Below are 22,455 nucleotides of genomic sequence, written 5' to 3'. Positions count from 1 at the left end.
TCCAAAGGTGTTTCAGAGAATTTGACAGTACATCTAACCGGCCTCACAACCGCAGACAATTACAATATTGGAAGTGAGAGAAAGTTGGAAGCCTAAAAATGCAATCTAATAAAGAAAATACAATACAAGCTTTCAACGTAGGTATAATATTAAATACACAAAAACAACCTTGTACTATATACAGTAATCCCTCCTCTTTACCGACGATGGCACGATAGACCAAAAAACTGAATGAAATTGTTTTTAGGGAGTTTTATTTTGAAATAAAGAAATGTATTAATAAAAACAATTATTCATTATAAAATGAAGTCAAATGTTAATACTGTACAGTACATGTACTGAATATAAATGTGATACAGTCTGCAGTATTTCTACGAATTTGCACAAAATTCATGCAAATGTTTTCTGTGTGTTCAAAGTGTGTGGGAGGATGATTTACGGCTTAAACAATAATAATAAATAAAAAAATAAAAAAATATTTTTTATCGCGGCCGGTTTTGGAACGTAACCACCACAATAAACGGGGGATTACTGTATTTGATTGGCAACCCATCATGTCCTTATAAGTGTAAAAGGTTTAAGTACCTGTGTAGAAATTCATAATACTTGTGTTATTGAGAGACTCTGCGATTACTTCTTTCAGACTGTTCTTGCTGCGGGTGCAGCTGGCGTTCATCTCCACGTAACTGTAACCCAACTCCTACACACACACACACACACACACACACACACACACACACACACACACACACACACACCTGCATTTTTATTCAGCAGTGGGTAACCGACCTCCTTTACTCCTACTTGCAGATACAACACAAAACAACAAACGACTCCAGTAAACAAAACAATTGAAGATCTCTCATGACCTTTTTATTGACTCTGAGCTTCTAGTATTTACACGCGAGTTAACATGGGCTGCGTTTTTTCCACAGCTCGCAGGAGTATCGAGTTCAAAAACCCGGAATGCTGTAATGATAAATGTATCATTAAAACCACAACGATGATGAATTGCTCAAATCGGCCTGGGCAGTAGCTTCTAATTCAGTCAGCAGGTTTCTAATTCTCTATAACAGCAGCTCTGGCTGTAATTTAAATCAATACGTACTCATGTCAATCACTTGTACAGTAAGAGCCAATTCAGATTCTCCACGTAATCGAAATCTAATACTAAAGTAAATAAAGAGGACAAACAAATGTGTAACTGATCAAAACACATCCAATCAGCTGAATTACAAAAACGTTTCTGTTCGGAAGAAGATTTCAGTCCCAGGACAGTCACTGTTGTGTAACGTTTTCCATATTGCTCTTTCAGTGTATGGTGCTGGAATGCGGGGAAGTAATAGCTGCCATAAGAAACAACAAGAAATCAATTTGTTTTGCAGCTGTAAAAGTCTAACAAGTATAAAAAATAAATAAAATAAAATTAATTGCAATTAAAAGTACCAAGTTAATCAAAGGCAGCTTCTCTTTCGAGCTTTATTTTAGCATGTGACGATTGTAAACAGGTACCAGGAACCAGGAACAGGTGACTATTATATATATTATTATATATTATATTATAGGCCCAGTCACATAACTACAGTCTTTGAATAAGGTTTAGCACACTCTCAACAAAAAGTCAGCAAGGTAACAGGTGATGGTTGAGTTCGAACTTGTTTGAGTGAAATGTAACTGATAAATGCCTGATAAATACCGCAAACTGACATCACTGACATTGTTACAGTTCGTGTCAACTCTCCGAGAAATGGATAGGAGATGAGAGATCACTTGTGTGAAATGGCCTCGTATCAGAACGAAAAAAAGACAACATGGCTCTTCTTTTGCTTATTTGGCCTCTTAATTTTTCACTCCCGAAATGAGAAATTCAAATGCTATAAGAGCTGAGCGTATTATTACTGTAAATAATGACTAACCTCGCACACGAGAGCAGCGGTGGTGGTCTTCCCAATACCAGGAGGTCCAGATAGCAAAGCAGCTTTAAACGCAGACCCATCGTCCTTACCTCCGGACTTCCCAAATCGAGCAGCTGCAGAGAGAACGAGAAGATGAGAGATGATGATGAGAGGAACATAACTGAAGACAGAAAGACACACTGTGGGCTGACATGTTATCATTTATCATTATTAGAATTAGCGAACATGGGCATGAGAAAAATCTCACTTATCAGTACATGCCTCATGCCAGCTTTGGCTAGAATCAAGACTCACTCACCTGTTGGTTTTGCGTTGCTGCTGTGAGATTTATGCCAGTTCTTCAGCCATCTCAGTAACTTATTGGCACAGCTCTGCTCACCCTGCTGCCCAATTAGATTCTTCAGGCTGCGAGGGCGGTACTTGTCTACCCATAACAAGCTGTTGCCTTCATCCTCTGCCACAGGTGCTGCGCTTTTTCCTGCACCAAATTCCAGAGTCTTTCTAACCTCGTTCGAAGAGCCTTGATGGGAAGCCCTGGAAGTTCTACGAGTAGACGAGGAGGATGACCGAGATTTCCCTGGCGAGGGACTGCTCTTGCCTGTGGGGGTTTTTTGGCGTGTGACTTTGCATGCTGGAGGGGTGTGTTTGCCTTTAGAGTCTGGAGTCCTTGATTTGGTGGCTTTACTCTGAAAGATGGAAAAGTGAAAGCTTTAATTAATTCTTAAATCAAGAAAGGGCAACTGGAGGCCCACGGGCCAAAAACAGCCTGCAGTATATTTAAATGTGGCTCACATGACCAGGTCAGTCTGATCGCTGCAAAATTAAAAGACTTCTAGTGATATTAAGATGTTAATTCACCAACCAGAAGAGAGCGCTAATTTCTGCCAGTCACCATACTAATAATAGGATGTGAGCTATTGGGAACGGATCTATGGAGATTCCAATTATTGGAATGGAGAAGTAAAGCTGTAACTAGGTTTTCTGATGCAGGATCTTCAAGACAGAGGACTCAATAGATTCTCGATAGATTCTCGAAAACAAGGCTGGTCAGCTGTTTATATCTGCTATAACGGTAGTGTGTCTTGGGACAAAATCTTCGCAGCACATTAAATATGATAAATTGTTGGAACTATCGACTAATCGGCATGCCGATAGTTTTTCCGATTTCTGGTCTGCTGCCATTACGAGAGCGGCCTCTAGAGGCGAATCACTGACACCACATGCAGTTTGTTTTTACACGCAAGACTGCGCGCTGCACGGAGAGAGCTACAGTATATTTATTACTTAGAATTTATTAATTATATAACAATATTATGAACTAATATGTCATATCTCATTTATTATTAAAGAAATTAAAGAATTGTGTGTTCTTCAAATCAAACAATTTAGAATGAGCTTTTATGACTATCATTCACCTAATTTGGCCAGGATATTGAATAATTATGAATCATTATCCATTTATTTGCTAACAAGCCTGTCTAGGTTTTCTTTGGCACAAAAGCAAAAGCAGTGAAAAAAAAACCCAGCACATTCACATTGCGGTCAGACCTCGGCTTCTGCAGCGATCTCGTATTTCGACTTTTTGCCCGGTTTGGTTCGGATCAGTTCCAGTAACTCGTCCTCGTTTAGGATCTTGGTGCCAAAACTTTGTGCCTGAATAAACATAAAAAATAAACAGGTTTATTTTAAAAACATTATTTGCTCAAAGCTTGACACAGAGACATCGGAATATAGAGAACGACATTAGGAAGAGGAGAAGAATAAAACAAAATAAAAAGGACCTTCTCAGTCTTGGAGGCGCCACTGTCTCGTCCCAGAACCAGGTAGGTGGTTTTCCGGCTGACATTTCCTGTGACTTTCCCACCATAACGTTCTATTAATGACTTTGCATCGTCCCGCTCCAAAGACTCCAAAACACCCGTTAACACAAACACACAGCCCTCAAGGCAGTTCTCTTCACCCTAAAAAACACACACACACACACACACACACACACACACACACACACACAAAATACAACAGGAAGTCAACATACAGACATAAAGAGGATGTTGAACAAGCTGGTATAACCAAGTCACTATCAGTGAATTTACATGTTCCTAACATAAAGGATGTATCCAATGCAGATGCTAACAAAGATCACCATCAAGATGTTACACGATTTTGGAAAACAAAAAAAAAAAGCAAAAATCTGCATGTATTTGGCTTTCCACATTTTACGTGCCTATTTTTCTAGAACCGGTTTATATTTATTTTAGGGCTGCCAAATTTAAAGCGTTAACACAAATTCATTTCAACGGCACTAATTTTATTAGCGCACGATCTATGTAGCATGTTTCTGTTTGATCATTTTTTATAAATACAATTAAAAGAGGGGAAATTAAAACCTTCAACGCAACACACATTGATTCATGACCTCCTTTCTTTACTTAGATATAAAAGAAAACTGCACCAAGTCTCAAATCAAGCAACAAAATCCACCATGATGCACACATCCGGCAATTAAAACCGTCCGTGTGGAAACAAGAATTTCGTGTGGTGTCCTGATGATTTAAAATTCCATAATTACTTCAAAACATTTACAAGAATATTATGTCTTCATGCTCTATGTTGAGTTTGATTTCACTAATAATAAACATACATTTGCACAAGTCAAGAAGATTTTATTGTTAGTTCAACCATATATGGCTGACGCAGTACACAGTGAAATGAAACAACGTTCCTCCTGAACCCTGGTGCTACATACCACAACATAAAGCTACGTCACAGAAAACACAGAGTTAAGGACTAGTAAGTGTCCTCGCCACATAAAGTGCATCGTGTGCAACCTGGTGCAAACAACACAAGACAGTGCAAGACAAATACACAAAACACAAAACAGTGCTGCCAGTAAACCTGTTGTATATTGCACACTGCAGTGTGTAAAAGAGTACTGAATACACGAGTGAACATTGTAATTTAACCAAATGTATTTTTTTTTTTTTTTTGAGCATCCATATTTGTCTATGCCCATGTTGATTAGAGTATTAAAACGTTAAAAAGTGTTAATTTAAGGTACATTTAATCACAAGTTAACTCATGTCAATCATACGAATAATTACAATTAAATATTTACTATTGTTTTTGTATTTTTCGTACCTGTGGGATCTCCTTAGACCCCAAAGCACGTGGTCCTTCTCGGTTCAGGTAGTTTCGATATGCTGCGGTATTTCCACGCTTCTTCTCAGAGTCCTCTGGGCTGGTCTATCACAAAAAAATTATAACAAACAAACAAGTAAATAAATAAATAAATAAATAAATAAAGTATATATATATATATATATATATATAAATATATAATAAATATAATAATAAATATATATATATATATATATATATATATATATATATATATATATATATATATATATATTATATATATGCTAATATATAAAGAGATGCTAATGCTAGAGCTATGGATTTTTTGTGCAAAAAAACCAGTGCATTTGGCACATACCATACTATGTTACACACACATTATATATAATATAATATAATATATATATATATATATATACACACACAGTACAGACCTAAAGTTTGGACACACCTGCTCATTCAAAGAGTTTTCTTTATTTTCATGACTATGAAAATTGTAGATTCACACTGAAGGCATCAAAACTATGAATTAGCACATGTGGAATTATATACATAACAAAAAAGTGAACTGAAAATATGTCATATTGTAGGTTCTTCAAAGTAGGCATCAAGAGAATGCCAAGAGTGTGCAAAGCAGTAATCTAAGCAAAAGGTGGCTACTTTGAAGAACCTACAATATGACATATTTTCAGTTGTTTCACACTTTTTGTTATGTATATAATTCCACATGTGGTCATAGTTTTGATGCCTTCAGTGTGAATCTACAATTTTCATAGTCATGAAAATAAAGAAAACTCTTTGAATGAGAAGGTGTCTCCAAACTTTTGGTCTGTACTGTATATAAAATGCAGGCTTTTAAACATAATATAATAATCATCTCAGCATTCAGTGTTTACCTCTGGTTTTGTAGGAGAGGTCTTGCTACTTCCCCCTCCACTCTTGGGAGTGGAAATTCGTTTCCCAGTGCCTGCAGTAACACCTGATTTGGGTGTGGCTGCTGTCTCCGAAGACGCTTGTGTGGTCAGCTCTTTCTTCGGGGAGATAGTTTTGCTTTTCTTTTCCTCCTTCTGCCGTTCCTCCTCTTCGTCAGCTTTCTTCTTCATCAGAGCCAGTTTGGAACTGGCTTTTACAGTACTCTTCTTCGTTGATGGCTGTTCCAGCGCAGGCTTGGTTTCTGCACCACTTGTTCCAGGTGAGGGTGATTGCGAGTCCATGCGGGCCTGAGAAAAATGAATAATAGATATGCACGTGATATGCGTGTACAGATGAAAGTGTACGCGTGTTCATATAAGTGTATTAAGTCTGACGTAAATCTGATAGAAATGTAATGAAATATGCAGCAGTTATGCAGGAACAAATAATGAAGTAATGCTTACATACACACATATATACACATACACACAGTGTGTGTGTGTGTGTGTGTGTGTGTGTGTGTGTGTGTGTGTGTGTGTGTGTGTGTGTATATATATATATATATATATATATATATATATATATATATATATATATAATAAAAATCTGATTAAAGCAGATATAATGAACAAAAATCTAGATTTAGAGATAAAAATTATTGTAGTGCCTTCAATAAACTAAAAAGAAATTTGGTAATAAAATTCAAAGAAATGAGATGAATCAAGAGAAATTGCTTACGAATTGAATCTTCACATGCTGGATAGAAACTGATTGCAAGTGGCGAACGAGTTGACGTTTAAATTCAAGTCGAGTAAATTAAATGCTTAAGCACAGTAAGTGTAGAATTATTAGACACAGATTTAAAGAAAACTATTTCAAAAAATGCTCATGGCTGTTAATAAAAAAAAAAGAGAAATGAGACTTGCAGGACTCATGCAGACGTGATTTAACTAAAACACCAGGTTTACAGGTTTTAAAAAAGTACCTTTTTAGGCACAGGGGCCTTGTCAAACATGGCCAGGGTTCGAGCAAACTCCTCATCTTCATGGATCTGCTTCTCCAACTACCACACACACACACACACACACACACACACACACACACCAGCTGTACATCAACACTATACACAAATGTTAACTCTAATATCATTAACAAGAACATAAATCCAATTCAACACATTAAACATGTTTAAAATAAACAAAGATGCGACCAAATAATCTGTTTTTATCTCACTTATTTTCAGAGGAAAATGAATATCATGTGCAGTGGATTCTGGGAACCACAAATCACTTGGTGTGTGGGTGGGATGGGTTTAGGCTGAAATCTCTACTAGAGGTTGACCGATTAATTGGTTTTGACAATTAATCGGCACCGACAGTTGATTGCTGTAACCATTGGCTATTGGCAAAAGCCCATACCGATCGTTTTTCTGGGTTGCTGAAGCAGTTGAGAAAGTCCAAAGTCATTATAATGTACCAAAGCGGCCTCTAGAGGTGAATTCCTGACACTACACTACATAAAGATTATGGACCTTAAAAGAGTAGATGCTAAACCCGCAATCATCCCAAAACATCTAGAGACGTACCAGTAACATTTGGATCCCACTTTATGAAAAGGTTTGGACATTGAATGACCTTGAACATTTAAAGGCTCTGGCATGGAGGAGTTGGTGTTGGATCTATAATGATCTTATGATGTTGAGCTAATTTATGAGTTGCTCAGTAGCTCCTGGTTCCACAACATCAACACATGGTATTTCTCAGTCTCTGGTGTTTTGTATTGTTTTTTTAGATTTATAATCAGACTCTTGATATCATTCAAATGAAGGGTGGGTTCCCTTTTGAGTCTGGTTCCTCTCAAGGTTTCTTCCTCATACTATCTAAGGGAGTTTTTCCTTGCCACAATCACCCAGAAGTCCTCATCAGTGATAAATACACATAATTCACTTACACAAAAAAAAAAATTTATTCTATAATTCTTAATTTCTGTGAAGCTGCTTTCAAACAATGTCCATTGTGAAAAGCGCAATAGAAAAACTTGAACTTGAACATGGTGATTGTTGAAGTGTCTTTTTTTATTATTCATTTTGGATCTAACTTATTAGTTACATTTATTTAGAGTGTTATTTTTTTGTTTCAGTTTGAATACATGTATTTTATTTCCCCTAATATTTTAACTAATATGATCTTAATTAATTTAGCCAATTTGTATGATTCAGTGATTTATTTATTTATTTATGTAATAAAGTTCAGTAGTATTTTACATGAAGTGCTATGTTCCAATTTTTTATCCCGTATCCATCGGTTGATTAATCGGTCATGGGCAAGTACGATGGAACCGAGCTATCTGTATAAGCTTGTATATCTGTATAAGGCAAGATCGACTATCAGGTAGCCTCTAATCTCTACGGTGCAAAATGGAAGAAACTTAAAGAGCAGGTTTGTGTGCATCACCGAAGTGTTTCAACACAAAGGGCTCACCAGCATTCGTTCGTGAGATCAAATAAAAGCATGTCAAACTCACCTCCATGTCCTCGTCCATCTGTAACTGTTTGGCGATGGCCGCGTCATCGTGAGTTTCCTCATCATCTTGTGTAGTCTGCAAAACACACACATTCACACAATATTAATCTGTATAAAAGGACCAAAAATAACTTTGTAACTCCAGCGGAATGCGCATCAACAGAACTACATCATTCTTACTGTGGTGCGTGTTTGTTTTAGGGGTGACCCCCGAATATTTAAAGATTCAATGCTTCGATAGGAGGAGCCGGGTTCGAATCCCAATCTCACAGTCGAATCTGCGCAGAGGTCTTATTAAAAAAGGATCGTGCCATTTTGGCTAGATGGGAGTGCTCAATGTCTGATTTCACACAGAGTTCACAAGTTAATATACAGCCTATAATAATAATGCTGAAAAGCAGCTTTTCATAAACATTTGAAATGTGTATAAATGAATCCAACCCCCCATGACAGATATTAGTTACACATTCCATGATCCATGACACACACAGGAGCATCTTGACAGCAGGGATTTAAATATTTAACAATTTCTGGGAAATCCTGTACAGGTATATTGTTCTAATTTAATTCTATAAACTAAATTTGAAAGTTTTTTGGTACATCGATGTTGCGCTATACTTTTATTGTGTCTATGAGTCGACTACATTCAAGACTTGACAATTCTAATTCGAATACATGTAAATCTTTAGTTGGACAGACCTAGTTTATTTGTTTATATATTTAATTTTCACTAAAAGATTTCTATTTCCACTTGAATTGTATTGGTTGCTGTATCTCTGTATATGTAGGAAATAAACCATTTTAACAGGGGTGCATTTAATGCATTTATAGCATTTTGCTATACAGGGCAACCTCGATTACCTTCTATAACCCCTCACGTGTAACAAAAACATTTTTTGACTTTCTGCTTTTGATGGTTCCTTTTTTGTACTGTAAACTCAACAAAAATTGTGTATTACTTGTCATAAATGTTTTATTTACTACTTTAAATGAATAATACAATAATAAAATAGTTTTTTAAACATTATGTAATTTTTTAATACAAACTATTGAGTTCGCTAGTATCGAGGTTCCACTGTACTCATCACTTTTGACGCAAATGGGTCTTTTCACGCTGAAGTTCTCCAGTCAAAACTCTACTCCAAAAGTTGTGCTGTATAGTGTTTTTACTCTTACTATTAGAGTCTCTGAACTGCAGATAATTTCATTCATGTGTAACTCGATTACAGAGGAACACAGTAGCTCTTCTGATGCACTTACTGCTTTCCTCTTGGTGCTCGTACTGGCCACCAGCTTTTTATCGGACCTCTTGGCCGTAGAGTTCCCGAAGTAATCGAGCACGGAGGTGGGGGTGTGTTTGGGCGCGGCCGGCTTCGGCGGAGTCGGGCTGAGGGCGCTCTTCTTCTCTTCCCCCTTCGTGCTCGGAGATTTAGCAGGTGGTGATTTTACCTGCTTTGGTTTGGTCGCTTTTGGATTCAAGCCCTTCTTGTCTTTGCTACAGCCATTCTCTTTAAGCTTTGAGGACTTTTTCAGTGACAGAAAGTCTTCGTCCGAATCTGGAACAAAATGACAGAGGTGTTTACAGGTGGGGTGGTGGGAGTGGTGTTTGGGGGCGCTTGATTCATTCACACAAGTTACATTGAGAAATGAGAAGAGAAAAGAAAAGGAAAAAAAAAACAGACTTGACTTACAGCACTTTTTTTGTGTGTTTTTTCTACAGCAAGTGAAATTGGATTCAGGTCAAATGCACAGTCCAGGGTTTTCTAAATTTTTTCATTTCAAAATTCCACACATTTCCAGACTCAAATATCCAGATTTCCCTAAAGATTTTAAAAAAATCCAACTATAACGTGTTACTTTACAATCTCTAATGTGTTTAGTCACATGGTCGGGGGGCTGAAAGTGTCATGGCATCTTTAGACCATGTCCACATGTTTTAGTTTGAAACCACAATTTTCTCCCTGTTTTTACCTTCTGTTCACACTGAGACGTTTGTTTGAAAAACGCTCTTTGAAGTGGATACATTTGAACCCAGCCATTAGGGTTGCACAAGCCAGTGCACTCTTAGTGCTGGTCTAAAGCCTGGATAAATGGGGAGGGTTGCGTTAGGAAGGGCATCCAGCGTAAAACATGTGCCAAATCGTATATGCGGATCATGAAAGAGAAATTCATACTGGATCAGTCGAGGTCCGGGTTACCAACGACCACCACAGGTATCGTTAGCCAACAGGGTACCGGTGGAAATTGGGCTACTGTTGGCCGAAGGAGGAGAAGGAGAAGAAGAAGGATGGCAGGGAAAGGAGAAGTGTAGGAGAGTAGAGGTTTGGGTTGGTACTTTAAATGTTGGTACTATGACTGGTAAAGGGAGAGAGGTAGCATGCAGGTAGTTTGTTTAAAAGAGGAAGAGGGTATGGAGACGATGATCCGCTGTGTTGACCCCTAATGGGAGAAGCCGAAAGAAGAAAAAGAAGAAGTGGATACATTTGAAAAAGGCGTTTTCACATCGCTGGATGGACTGTGAAAACAGAGGCTTTAGAAAGCGATGACATGTTTTTAATCACTGCTGCGAGGTTTCAAAGATCCGTGAAGTAAATAAACGACAGGAGGAAATACAAGGTTTTCAGCGTCTTATTTGAGCATGTGCAGTACAGGAACTTAAGCATTTTCAAATGTTTCAGTGTGGATGGGCAACTTCTGGGGAAACGATAGAAATGATCAAATGTATCTACACAAATATATTTTCAATACTCAGTGTACTTATTTCTTAACTAATACAGACCTGGAAATCACTCAAAACAAATTCCATATTATTTCACACATTTTCAAAATGCATAGGAACCCTGACATCCCACTTCGTTCGTTATCCACATGTACTGTGAATCAATGTCCTTTTGTGTAGAAGCTTTGGGGGAAAATCTCAACAGACAATAAAGCCCAATACACAGTAACTACAAGGAAACCGATCCCATTGGGTAAAGGTGTGCTTTGGATCATGAGTTGGTCCTTTTCTTATCCACACTCTTCATTTCAGTACAAGCTGAGCTTTGCCTCTTGTCCATAAGATATACATTTACATTCATGGCATTTGGCAGACCTACTTATCTGAGAAACTTACATTTATCTCATTCATACAACTAAGAAGTTATGAGGTTATGGGCCTTGCTCAGAATGCCAGGCGTGACAACTTGAAGTGACTGGGATTTGAACTCGTGAACCTTTGATTTGAACCTTCTGATCCAAAGTCTAATACCGTAACCACTAAGCTACCACCTACCACACATAAGATTTTGGTTCTAAACTGTTACAGTCTTTTTATTTTTTATTTTAGTAAAACCTAAAAACCTCAAATTCCTACATCTTGAGGAAAACCCTTTCAAGATTGGATTTATTGGTGACTGACACAGATACACTTAAATCCAGGAGAATCAGCTTGCTCTGGATGTTCTGAATATTCTATTTGTTTTCTGCAAATCTAGGCGTTTGTTGATCATGAGCTCACTAAAATTCAGTGCATCTGGAAAGTATTCAAAGCGCTTCACTTTTTCCACATTATGTTACAGCCTTATTCCAAAATTAGTAAAAATATTTTTTTCCTCAAAATCTTATAAACAAAACCCTAATCTGAAAATAAAGAAAAACAAAAATGTAAAAATCACATGTACATAAGTATTCACAGACTTTGCTCAAAAATTTGTTGAAACACATTTGGCACCAATTACAGCTGAGGGTCATTGTCCTTAGAGTGCTTCTCCTCTCTCCACAGAGGAATGTTTGAGCTCTTGCAGAATGACCATCGGGTTCTTGGTCACCTCCTTGACTAAGGCCCTTCTCCCCCGATCTCTCTGTTTGGCTGGACAGCCCGCTCTAGGACCAGTCCTGGTGGTTCCAAACTTCTTTTTAGGGATGATGGAGACCACTGTTCTCATTGGGCCCCTAAAAGATGCAGACATTTTTCTTTCTGTTCCCTTCCTCAGATCTGTGCCTCGATACAATCCTGTCTCTGAGGTCTACAGACAATTCTTTGAACTTCATGGTTTGGTTTGTGCTCCGACATGCACTGGTAACTGTGGGACCTCATATGCAGGTGTGTGCCTTTCCAAATCATGTCCAATCAACTGAATTTCCCACAGGTGGACTCCAATCAAGTTGTAGAAACATCTCAAGGATGATCATTGGAAACTGGTCTGTGAATATTCATGTACATTTTGTTTGTTTATTTTTTTATAAATTTGCAAAGATTTCAAACAAAATTGTTGTTATTATGGGGTTTTGTTTGTAGAACTTTGAGTGAAATAGTGAATTGAATCCATTTTGGAATGAGGCTGTAACATAAAATGTGGGAAAAGTGAAACGCTGTGAATACTTCCTGGATGCACTGCATACTCTCATAGCGCTCTTTTTTTTTATCTCTGTTAGATCTGAAATCAACTCTAGAAATAAAGTGGGAATTACACAAATCCGACGGAGAAACAGCTGTGCAGACAAGTTTCTGATTACTTTGGGTTGTAAAACAGGGGCTGGAGGGGTCCAGAACTCCCGCCCCTTGAGCATACATTCACTGTTTAATTCTAAGCCCAATATATTGCGGTGGACATCTAAAATAACAATAACTGACATTTCCCATATATTTATTGACCTGACTGAATAAATAGGAACCACTAAAAGGGTTCATGTTTATAGGATGTCCATTACCTGAATCAGACACATAAGTCACAGGATCTTTCTTCGCAGATGCAGCAGGCTTCTCCTTTTCAGGGCTTTTCTTTCCTTTCTTCTCTTCTTCCTCCTCATCTGCCAAAAATATGAAAAAGACAGACATGATGGCTTAAAGTATGACAAAGAAAACCTTATTTTATTAGTATTTTATTTACATTTTAATGTTTTTGTCATGTAGACAAATATTTATTCTGAACTGCTTGAGATGATGTAGGTGCACAGTTGTGGTTGTATTGTAGAGGTTTGGAGTCTTAACTGGATTTCCTGATTTAGTAAAATAGTATTCACCCTCCATATGTGAACTGTCTCTCTCTGTAATGCCACACGTTGTTATATTGCGTTTTTGTATAGTATTGATGGTTTCTATAATTGCGACGTGATGTGGTATTAAGAGGTGGATTAAGTCGGGTACGTCCCCACTGAAGGCCCTGGTACCAAATGCACAGCCCGTCACTGGTATGAACACTCCACTAATGTCATATTATGGTCCGACCCAGAGACTATACCATCTGATAGGATTCATTAGAAGATTTGTACCCGAGTCAGTGATGACCCTCTTCTTCCGTTTGGCTGATCGCTTTTCCTCTAATTTGGAGCTTGTAGTCTAAGCGAAAGAAAAGATACGATCAATATCTAATTAAACATCACTACAAAGTATGTTTCTACAGAAATAACATGAACCTTGCTAGCCGGTTTCTTTTTATTCTTTGGCTCGTCGTCGGTGCTGCTGCTGCCACCCGCAGTGCCGGGCTTTGGTGCAAAGAATCTGCGTATGTCCTGCAACAGGAACAAGGCATAGATTGAAAGGTGCAACAAGATAAAATGTTTTCCCCTCAATTCAAAAGCAGAGAACCAACTGTTTGTTTTATGACTGATGTCGCTGTTACTGCTATAGACTTACAACAGCAGAAAAGGAAATAGGAAGTTCGGATTATTCCGAAGTTGTGGAAATCTTATATATATATATATATATATATATATATATATATATATATATATATATATATATTATATATACACACACACACACACACACACAGATTTTATACATACATTATATTATATATATATATATATATATATATATATATATATATATATATATATATATATATATATATATATATTTTTTTTTTTTTTTTTTTTTCTTCATTGGAGATTTATGGTAGGCTGTTTATCATGATAATTATCAACCCCCTTTCGTGTTTATATTAAATGAATATATCTGGAATATGTTTTTTTAAGAGGTGAAATAAAAAAAATCTTTATTTTTCCAAATTTTGTCCTCTATTAGTCAATGTAATGCAAACCAATGAGGAAATCAATAATATTTCGTAGTTACCCTGTAACTGGGGTTTAAAAGAAAACAAAGCATAACAGATGTGCATTAAAGGATTATTTTTCTGCAGATTTATCAGGGAACAAAATTAAAAATAAACTTGATTTTCCTTCCAGATTAAACATCATCATGCTGAGTTCCTGTCCATGCTCCAGGAGTCTGCTAGCTATTTCTCCAACTCCCCAAAGCACCTGCTAAACTTCAATTCAAGAGAAACAGTTCCTATATTCTTTCCAGACTTCAATATTTAAATTCCTTTTATTAAATATAAATAATAATAACAATAAAAACAGAAATAAAAACGCATCCGGTTGTAAACTTGTGCCAAGCACTTTGCCATTAGCCTGTTATGCTTCGCACAGACTCGCTGTATCCTAATAAACATCTCCTTAAATATTTAGTGCTCAACGAGTCTCCCTAGACTCCTTCTGTCCATCCCTATGAAGTGCACAGAAACAAGGAGGACTGATGCGTTTGAAGAACGACCAGTGAAAGTTGCTGTTAGCTGCTGGTGCAGGGTTTTGCTTTTACTCCGAATCTGCTCGGATAGAGCGCAGTGCAGGGACCAGCTACAGAGTGCGCATTTAAACTACATCAAGTCAAACAAAAGCGACTCACCATCTTTACCAGTTGTCATCAACTTTTTTGTTATTATTGTAGCCGAAAAGTGCGCAATAATGCGCGTCCAGTCTTTGGCGCCAGAAGTGATTATTTCTGGCGCGACGTGATGACGCGCAAGAGGGGGCGGGGCCTAACAGGAAACGCGGGGAAGTAACAGGACATCAGGGCCAGAAAGACATTCACTCACCTTAACTATCAGAATCACTGACTAACATTTTAATGTGTTTTTGTACATATATATATATATATATATATATATATATATATATATATATATATATGTGTGTGTGTGTGTGTGTGTGTGTGTGTGTGTGTGTAAGAGTGATTTGTGGTGAGAGTAGGGAGCAGGTTGAGAAGAGCCTGGAGAGGTGGAGGTACATACTGGAGAGAAGGGGAATGAAAGTCAGTAGGAGTAAGACAGAGTACATGTGTGTGAATGAGAGGGAGGGCAGTGGAGGGGTGCGGCTGCAGGGATCAGAGGTGGAGAAGGTGAAGGAGTTCAGGTACCTGGGATCAACAGTGCATAGTAATGGAGAGTGTGTTAGAGAAGTGAAGAAAAGAGTGCAGGCAGGGTGGAGTGGGTGGAGAAGAGTGATAGCAGGAGTGATTTGTGATAAAAGAGTATCTGAGAGTGTGAAAGGGAAAGTTTATAGGACTGTGGTGAGACCTGAGATGTATGGTTTAGAGACAGTGGTATTGAGCAAAAGACAGGAGATGGAGGTACCATAGCTGAAGATGTTGAGGTTTTTGTTGGGAGTATGTAGGACGTTTTGGAGACAAGGTGAGGGAGGTGAGATTGAGATGGTTTGGACATGTGCAGAGGAGGGACATGCGGTATATCGGTAGGAGAATGCTGAGGATGGAGCCACCAGAAAGGAGGAAAAGAAGATGGCCAAGGAGGAGGTTTATGGATGTGCTGAGGGAAGACATGCAAGTAGTTGGTCTGAAGGAGGCAGATGTAGAAGACAGTAGAGTGGAGATGGAAATATATATATAATATATATACGTGGGTGTGTGTGTATATAATAAAAAATAAATACACCTAATTAAGTCATTATGATGCCACAGCTAAAGAAACCATCAATATTTTTCAGCAGGTCCCCAACCTGTCTGTGGTCTACTGAGAGAAATTAAATACATATTCATGTACAAAAATATATAAAAATGTAAGTTAGTGATTTTGGAAGGTCGTGTTGGCCCTGACGTCCTGCTACACAGTGCATTCAGAATGTATTCAGACCCCCTTCACTTTTTCAATTTTGTTATGTTGCCTGATTGTACGATCATGAAAATGTATTTTTTCCTCATGAGTCTACACTCAGGTCCCATACTGACAGTGAAAACAGAATTCTTTAAATGTACAATGTATTTTTAAATACACAAGTATATAAGTATTTAGATCCTTTACTGAGTACTTAGTAGAAGCACCTTTGGCAGCAGTTACAGCCTCGAGTCTTTTTTGGTTATGATGCAACGCACCTGTATTGAAGGATTTTCTGCCATACTTCATGGCAAATCATCTCAAACTGGTCAGATTGGACGGGGAGCATTAGTGCACAGTAATGTTCTTGTCTCTCCAGCGATAAATAGGGTTTTAGTCAGGACTCTGGCTGGGCTACTCCAGGACTTTCACATAGTTGTCCCTAAGCCACTCCAGTGTTGTGATCCTTCAGCCCAGACGGAGGTCCTTTTCCCAGGTAGACTTTAGTCAAGATGTAGAAACATTTCAGCAATTTTCAAGAGAAATGAGGCACCATTTTGAAGTGTTTGTGCAAACGGTCAGAATACTTTTATACATGTAATATTTTTCATTAAATAATTGTAGATATTTCTAGAATTGTTTTCACATATACAATTTTTTTAGCATGTTGTTTCTAGTTACACACAATAACCAAATGTACAATATATTAACGCCTGACGATCACATGTCCTTTCTACACAAACTGCAACAAATCATTGCAATCTCATTTCACTGAAACTAATATGTCCCTGCATGAGGAAGACCTGAAATTGTGAAATGGAAGAACTTGGAAAAGGCCAGACTTTGAGCACAGTGAATAACTGGAAAACCCAAATGCACCTCAAACATTCACAACTGATCATCTATACTGCTACACAATCACACTATTCTTATAGCCCTGATTTAATAGTGGCAAGTATAAAATCTGCAAAGGAAAACAAATCTCTCAACATTCAGGCTTAAACAAGCACTAAAACTTAAATTAATTCAAGGCCATAACATGAGTGGCACAGCTGCCACCACTAACAGCTTACAATCTAATCACAACTCGTTTAGTCTTACAAGGGGATAAAACATTTGAGTCGAATTTGTAACATGCCAACAGATGGCAGCATAAGGCTGCATGCACAGTCACAGGGAGCACAGACCTTAATAAGTAACTGTGTACATTAGCTGTGCAACTGCTGTTATTCTGACCACGTGCACCTCTCACACGCGAGTTTCTCACCTGAAACAAGATCTCACTTCTGCATTATTATATTATCATAACTTAAATGAATGCAAGCAACTACAAAAAACTGGTGGTGAAAAAAAATGATGTTTATTGACAGATTTTACAAGGACCAATGTTGCTAATCAGGCTGCTCCACCACAGTGGTCTTTTTGCTGACGTAAATCCCCATCCAGAAAATTGCAGATGTCCATTTTCCGTACAGCAGTGGCCTGCTGGATTATTGCAGCTGAAAGAGAAGGGGGGGGTATTAAAATAGACCACACACACATACACAAATTAAAATTCAGGAAAACTAGATCATGAGGAATAAACATGTAGTTTGTGTGTGAGCTGAAAGTGACAGTAGTGTTAATAAATTCACGCTGCACAAAGTTTAAACAATTAAGACGTTAAAATTAGAGGTCGACTTATTGCTGGAATTATTGGCAAAAATCCGTACCAATCAGGGCGCTTAATACAGTACAGAATCACTGATACTACATGCTGTTTATTTAAATTGTATTAATTTTCAATGCAACTGTTTAAGTGCTACTTAAAGTTTGAATGCATCCTTCATTATATCTCTCTTTTTCTATCAATCAACTCCAAGGACTTCATGATTCAGAAGTGTTTATTTTTTTAAACAAAGTAATTCCGTGATTCCGTTTGATTAATCGGTCATCGGCAAGTACGATCCAACCCATCTGTAAAATTCACTATCGGTCGACTTTTAGTTAATACACTAAGACACACCATTCTACAAAGAAAAGAAAAAAAATGTGATACAGTTCCAAGTAGACAAGAAAAATCCAACATTTAGAAAGCGATACAAAGCCAGACAAAAGGCCCCGGGTCTAACCTCATGTCCTCTATGACTCTGGCTCCACTACTGTCCCCTTCTCGGAGACATAGATACCATCCAGGAACTTTCGGATATCCTTATTTTTGACTGTGGTTGCCTGCTGGATGAGGGCCGCTGGAAGAAGAAACATTAAACATCAGAGTCTCGTACACAAAACGAAGGACAAATACTAGATAACAGGATTCTGAACAAGAAAGGGAATTGGGGAGTATTAACTAAAAACAGATTGTGTTCTGAGACAGGTGGTGTAAAAAGGTAAACCCTTATTCTACAAGGAATAAAATAAATAAAACCCCATCAACCCACTTTCCAGCTGTTTTAAATGGGACTTGGTATTTTCTCTTTTTCCCTTCAAAATCATACAGCATGAAGTATAAAATAAAATTAAAAAATAAAAACCATTAGCAAAAGAATTAATTAAAATATGTCAGTGATGTTATTTGTACACTAACATCCACGTCATCATGCGCTGCCAGCTTGGTTTGGTCAGCATTTTCCATTCATTGATAATTGTGAACATTTAACCCCAACTAGGCACAAATCTTTGTTTTTTCCATCAACTTCCAGAGGAGAACATTGTTGAAGTTCCATCTGACTGATACTGTGATGTCCTTGTACACAATGACCTGTGCAACACTGTTCCTGAGGTAGAGCCTCACCTGAGTTTGACACCAGCTCGATATCATTGCCTTCCAGGACCAGCTCGTCTTTCTGGGCAGCGGAGAGGGCACAGTTCACTCCTGTGTACATTGAGACACAATTAGGGTTAAAAGTTTCTAGTAACTAAAAAATAAATAAAGTCCATCACTTATCTTGGACTGGTGCAACATGGCATAAAAGGTGGGGGGGGTTTTTGTTTATTTTTCAATTTTTTTTTTTTCAGAAACATGCACAATAATACAAAGATTCAGTGCAACACCATGAAGCCAGTCAGAAAGAAGGTTGAACACACTTAATGGTGCTTTAAAAAAATAAGTTTCCCATCAGGTGCATTTATTGTATTCATTTACTTGCTGGTACACTCACGGTATTGTATGTTACATCATGGACTAAAGGTCTCATGAACACAATAAAATTAAATGGACTCTAAAAATGGCATTTCTTGCTAGAAACCTTCAGAAATGTCAAATTGTTCATGATATTTAGGAATCCCAGAACAACCCCATTACACAGCCTGCGCCCCATGCAGCTTTCTAAACAGCATAACCATGCAGACATGTGTGAGCTCTCTCACATACCCACCTGCCCTCATGCGCACACGGCGGATGTATTTCTCCCCCAGGAAGTTTCTGATCTCCACCAGAGCGCCGCTCTCCTGAATCACCACGTTAATGGGGAAATGGGCGTATACAGATCGCATCTTGTATCTGAAACCCTGGGGTCCCAATAAAGCATGTTAGTGGCAGCAATCAAATTAAAAATATTACATTAGGATAAACCAAAAGTATAAATATACAAAACATGTCCTTACCAGAGTTACCCCCTTGATCATGTTCTGAACATGGCTGCAGATGGTTCTGACGGTGGCCAGCTCCTTCCTGTTACCCCACCATTTATCCACACGCAGCTACACAAAACATTGTAATAAACAAAGCATAACCAATCACAGCTGCAGTCGACCAAGTGGAATAAAACTATTTACGCATCAATGCCGCCTCAAAAATCATATCAGGATTCATTAGGCATGAAATCTGATTTACTTAAAATTACCGCATATCATTTTATCCAAACACTGCAATAAGATTTCAATATTTGCATTATACAAACAAAGATTTTGTTTGGAAATGGATAAATATAAAAAAAAAAAAAAAAAAAAAAAAAATAAAAAAACCACAAATCAGAATAGTTTGTGTTTACATGGCAGATTTTTCCTAATTTAACACATCTGCACCAGCCCCAGTAGTACAACCGAAATATCCTCAGGATCAATTGAGGAATTTCCTGGAATGCACTCTCACTCCAACCGACATCAGACTACTATTTGACTGCATGTAAACACACCCACTGGGACTCACGTGAAGCTTTTACACAAATTTTTTTCCATTTTCCGGGGAAAAAAAAAAATTGGACCGGGTCAAAACTACGATCAAAGCTTGTAGTTACCTTCTTCTGTTTCTTGCCGAGCAGCCGAAGCTCCAAGTTGATGTGGTTGAACTCGCGGCGCAGAATTCCGCGAGGTCCCTTCACGCTAACAGTGCGGCCTTTCAACGTCACGTCGACTGTAGGGGTTAGAACAAGCGATAATATAAGCATACTTAAGAATGATTCCTCAAACTACCTCCATTTATATTCAGTCTGTACATCTTTTTGATGTCCTGTACAACACCGACAGTCATGGTTTTCTAAATGCACTTTAAAAACTGAAGCGAACAGGGTCAAGTATTTCTGTGACAAATTGTCGCAAACAATTGTGTACCGCAGTAAACAGTTTGGTAATTCCAGGGCTTGAACCCCTGACCTGTCGATCGGTAATCTAGATCCTTGACCACTGAGCGGAATTGTAAAAGCACCTTCACATTTACACCATTTGACAGAAGCACTTATCCAGAACGACTTCCATTTCTCTCATCCATACAACTGACCAGCTACGGCGGTTAAGGGCCTTGTTTAGGGGCCAGAGAGTGGTAAGAATTTAAACTCAACCTTCAAATCCAAAGAACGATGCCTTAACCACTAAACTGCCACCTCCCCAGATGGTATATACCGAGCTGACTGCAGGATCGAGCGATAACATCTGTGATACGAAGAAACGTTGAAACAGAACACACTAATCAGGACTTGTGTTTTAACCCCAGTTCCACACAGAGTCATGTAAGGCTGAAGAGACATGCTGCTCCAACATTCAGACTCTGTGTGGTACAGCAACTGCACTGCTTCAGACCGTAAAGCACTTCAGAGTCTAATCACCACCACTCACCTACCCACCGTGGAGGACATTAACAAGAAACAATGTCTGCAAAAGGGTGAAGGGCATCAAAAGATACCTCCCATCAGGCAGACACTAGTTTTGAAAAGAGTTTTTCCTGGGGCTGTTACCAAGCTGATCACATTAACAAACTACTGCACTGTTTCATCCAAATTGCATCTTTACACCATCTATAACCTGTATCACTGCACTACCGTATACTCCACCTATATTTATTCTCTACATAATGTTTCATACAGGTCATTTGAGCATGGTATCTTCTTGACATGTCTTATCCTTACACAAATGTGTAGTCATACTGTATATTACCACACACACACACACACATCTGATTACCTACTGTACATTAATCACTGTGCACATTCCTATTTACAGTAAATACACCACATATGGTTAATGTTAATTATAATGACTCTGTACAAGCACTTTGACAATGACATTAAAGTTGAGTCTAATCTAATATCACACACGTACCGTTGTCAGGGATGTCCACCGTCTGGGTGCTGAGAATGGTCTTCATTCTGAAAAAAAGGCAGTATGGAGATCAAACCAGTGACTCTAGTAATGAACACAGTACAGTCCATTTGAACTGGTAATCCTTATTCATTAGTTTAACTCTGCTTAATTTTAAGACTTGAGAATAGACATCAAGAACAGGTTCGTAATCCTATTTTGGACATTTTAATCCTCTTCAAATCCTGCTATCACAACATATCATAAGTGAGTATGCTACGACAAGGCCTGCGTGCTAACCGCTAACAAACAAACGTCTTTATTAAAACCGAACGCGTCGAAATCTCTAAAATATCAACGCACACAGATCGAAGGAGATTCAGGCAGAAATATAGAATACGCTACAGGACCACGTGATGAGTCCTCGTCGAGGATTGAACTCGATTCAGAAATGCTTAGAAAATCAGGACGCGCCATGTTCTTACCTCGCCGAGAGAGGAGGAAAGGAAGGAGGAGAGACGTCATCACGCACTTGTAGAGTATACGTGCTGCGTCACCGCGTTCTCCCTGAAAGGCGCGGCTAAAGGATGATCGAAG

General features: G+C 38.2%; 2 protein-coding genes across 2 annotated transcripts in view; both read right to left on the bottom strand.

The window, feature by feature from the left end:
* The window catches only part of rfc1 (replication factor C (activator 1) 1), a 30,090-nt gene extending 14,795 nt beyond the window's left edge, over positions 1–15,295 (bottom strand). Inside the window, exons 1-14 of the mRNA XM_046843306.1 lie at positions 15,162–15,295; positions 13,886–13,981; positions 13,742–13,808; positions 13,181–13,279; positions 9,749–10,044; positions 8,490–8,564; positions 6,952–7,029; positions 5,951–6,274; positions 5,055–5,159; positions 3,698–3,877; positions 3,465–3,569; positions 2,215–2,602; positions 1,917–2,029; positions 586–700 (exon numbers count right to left, since the gene is read on the bottom strand). Coding sequence (XP_046699262.1) covers positions 586–700; positions 1,917–2,029; positions 2,215–2,602; positions 3,465–3,569; positions 3,698–3,877; positions 5,055–5,159; positions 5,951–6,274; positions 6,952–7,029; positions 8,490–8,564; positions 9,749–10,044; positions 13,181–13,279; positions 13,742–13,808; positions 13,886–13,981; positions 15,162–15,164 — 2,044 coding nt within the window. The 5' untranslated portion in view covers positions 15,165–15,295. The remainder of the gene's footprint in view (positions 1–585; positions 701–1,916; positions 2,030–2,214; positions 2,603–3,464; positions 3,570–3,697; positions 3,878–5,054; positions 5,160–5,950; positions 6,275–6,951; positions 7,030–8,489; positions 8,565–9,748; positions 10,045–13,180; positions 13,280–13,741; positions 13,809–13,885; positions 13,982–15,161) is intronic.
* Positions 15,296–17,703: 2,408 nt separating this feature from the next.
* On the bottom strand, positions 17,704–22,429 carry rpl9 (ribosomal protein L9). The gene is made up of 8 exons (XM_046842877.1): positions 22,344–22,429; positions 21,880–21,926; positions 20,583–20,698; positions 19,951–20,046; positions 19,722–19,854; positions 19,139–19,219; positions 18,477–18,593; positions 17,704–17,864 (listed from the first exon to the last, which is right to left on the bottom strand). Exons 2-7 carry the CDS (start codon positions 21,923–21,925, stop codon positions 18,487–18,489), a joined length of 579 nt encoding a protein of 192 aa, XP_046698833.1. The 5' UTR covers position 21,926; positions 22,344–22,429; the 3' UTR covers positions 17,704–17,864; positions 18,477–18,486.
* Positions 22,430–22,455: the final 26 nt, after the last annotated feature.

The sequence above is a fragment of the Silurus meridionalis genome, chromosome 28 (assembly GCF_014805685.1).
Source record: "Silurus meridionalis isolate SWU-2019-XX chromosome 28, ASM1480568v1, whole genome shotgun sequence".
In the NCBI taxonomy this organism is placed as follows: Eukaryota; Metazoa; Chordata; class Actinopteri; order Siluriformes; family Siluridae; genus Silurus; species Silurus meridionalis.
Note: the sequence above shows the minus strand (reverse complement) of the source record. Positions and strands in the feature narration are given on the sequence as shown.

Bases quoted from the DNA above. Each gene is read 5' to 3' on its own strand.
- rpl9 (XM_046842877.1), bottom strand. From the start codon at position 21,925: ATGAAGACCATTCTCAGCACCCAGACGGTGGACATCCCTGACAACG. The intron at 20,047-20,582 runs GTAACTACAAGC...TGTTTTGTGTAG, and splicing joins TCGGCAAGAAACAGAAGAAG to CTGCGTGTGGATAAATGGTG. The intron at 18,594-19,138 runs GTGAGGCTCTAC...TTCTTCTTCCAG, and splicing joins CGAGCTGGTGTCAAACTCAG to CGGCCCTCATCCAGCAGGCA.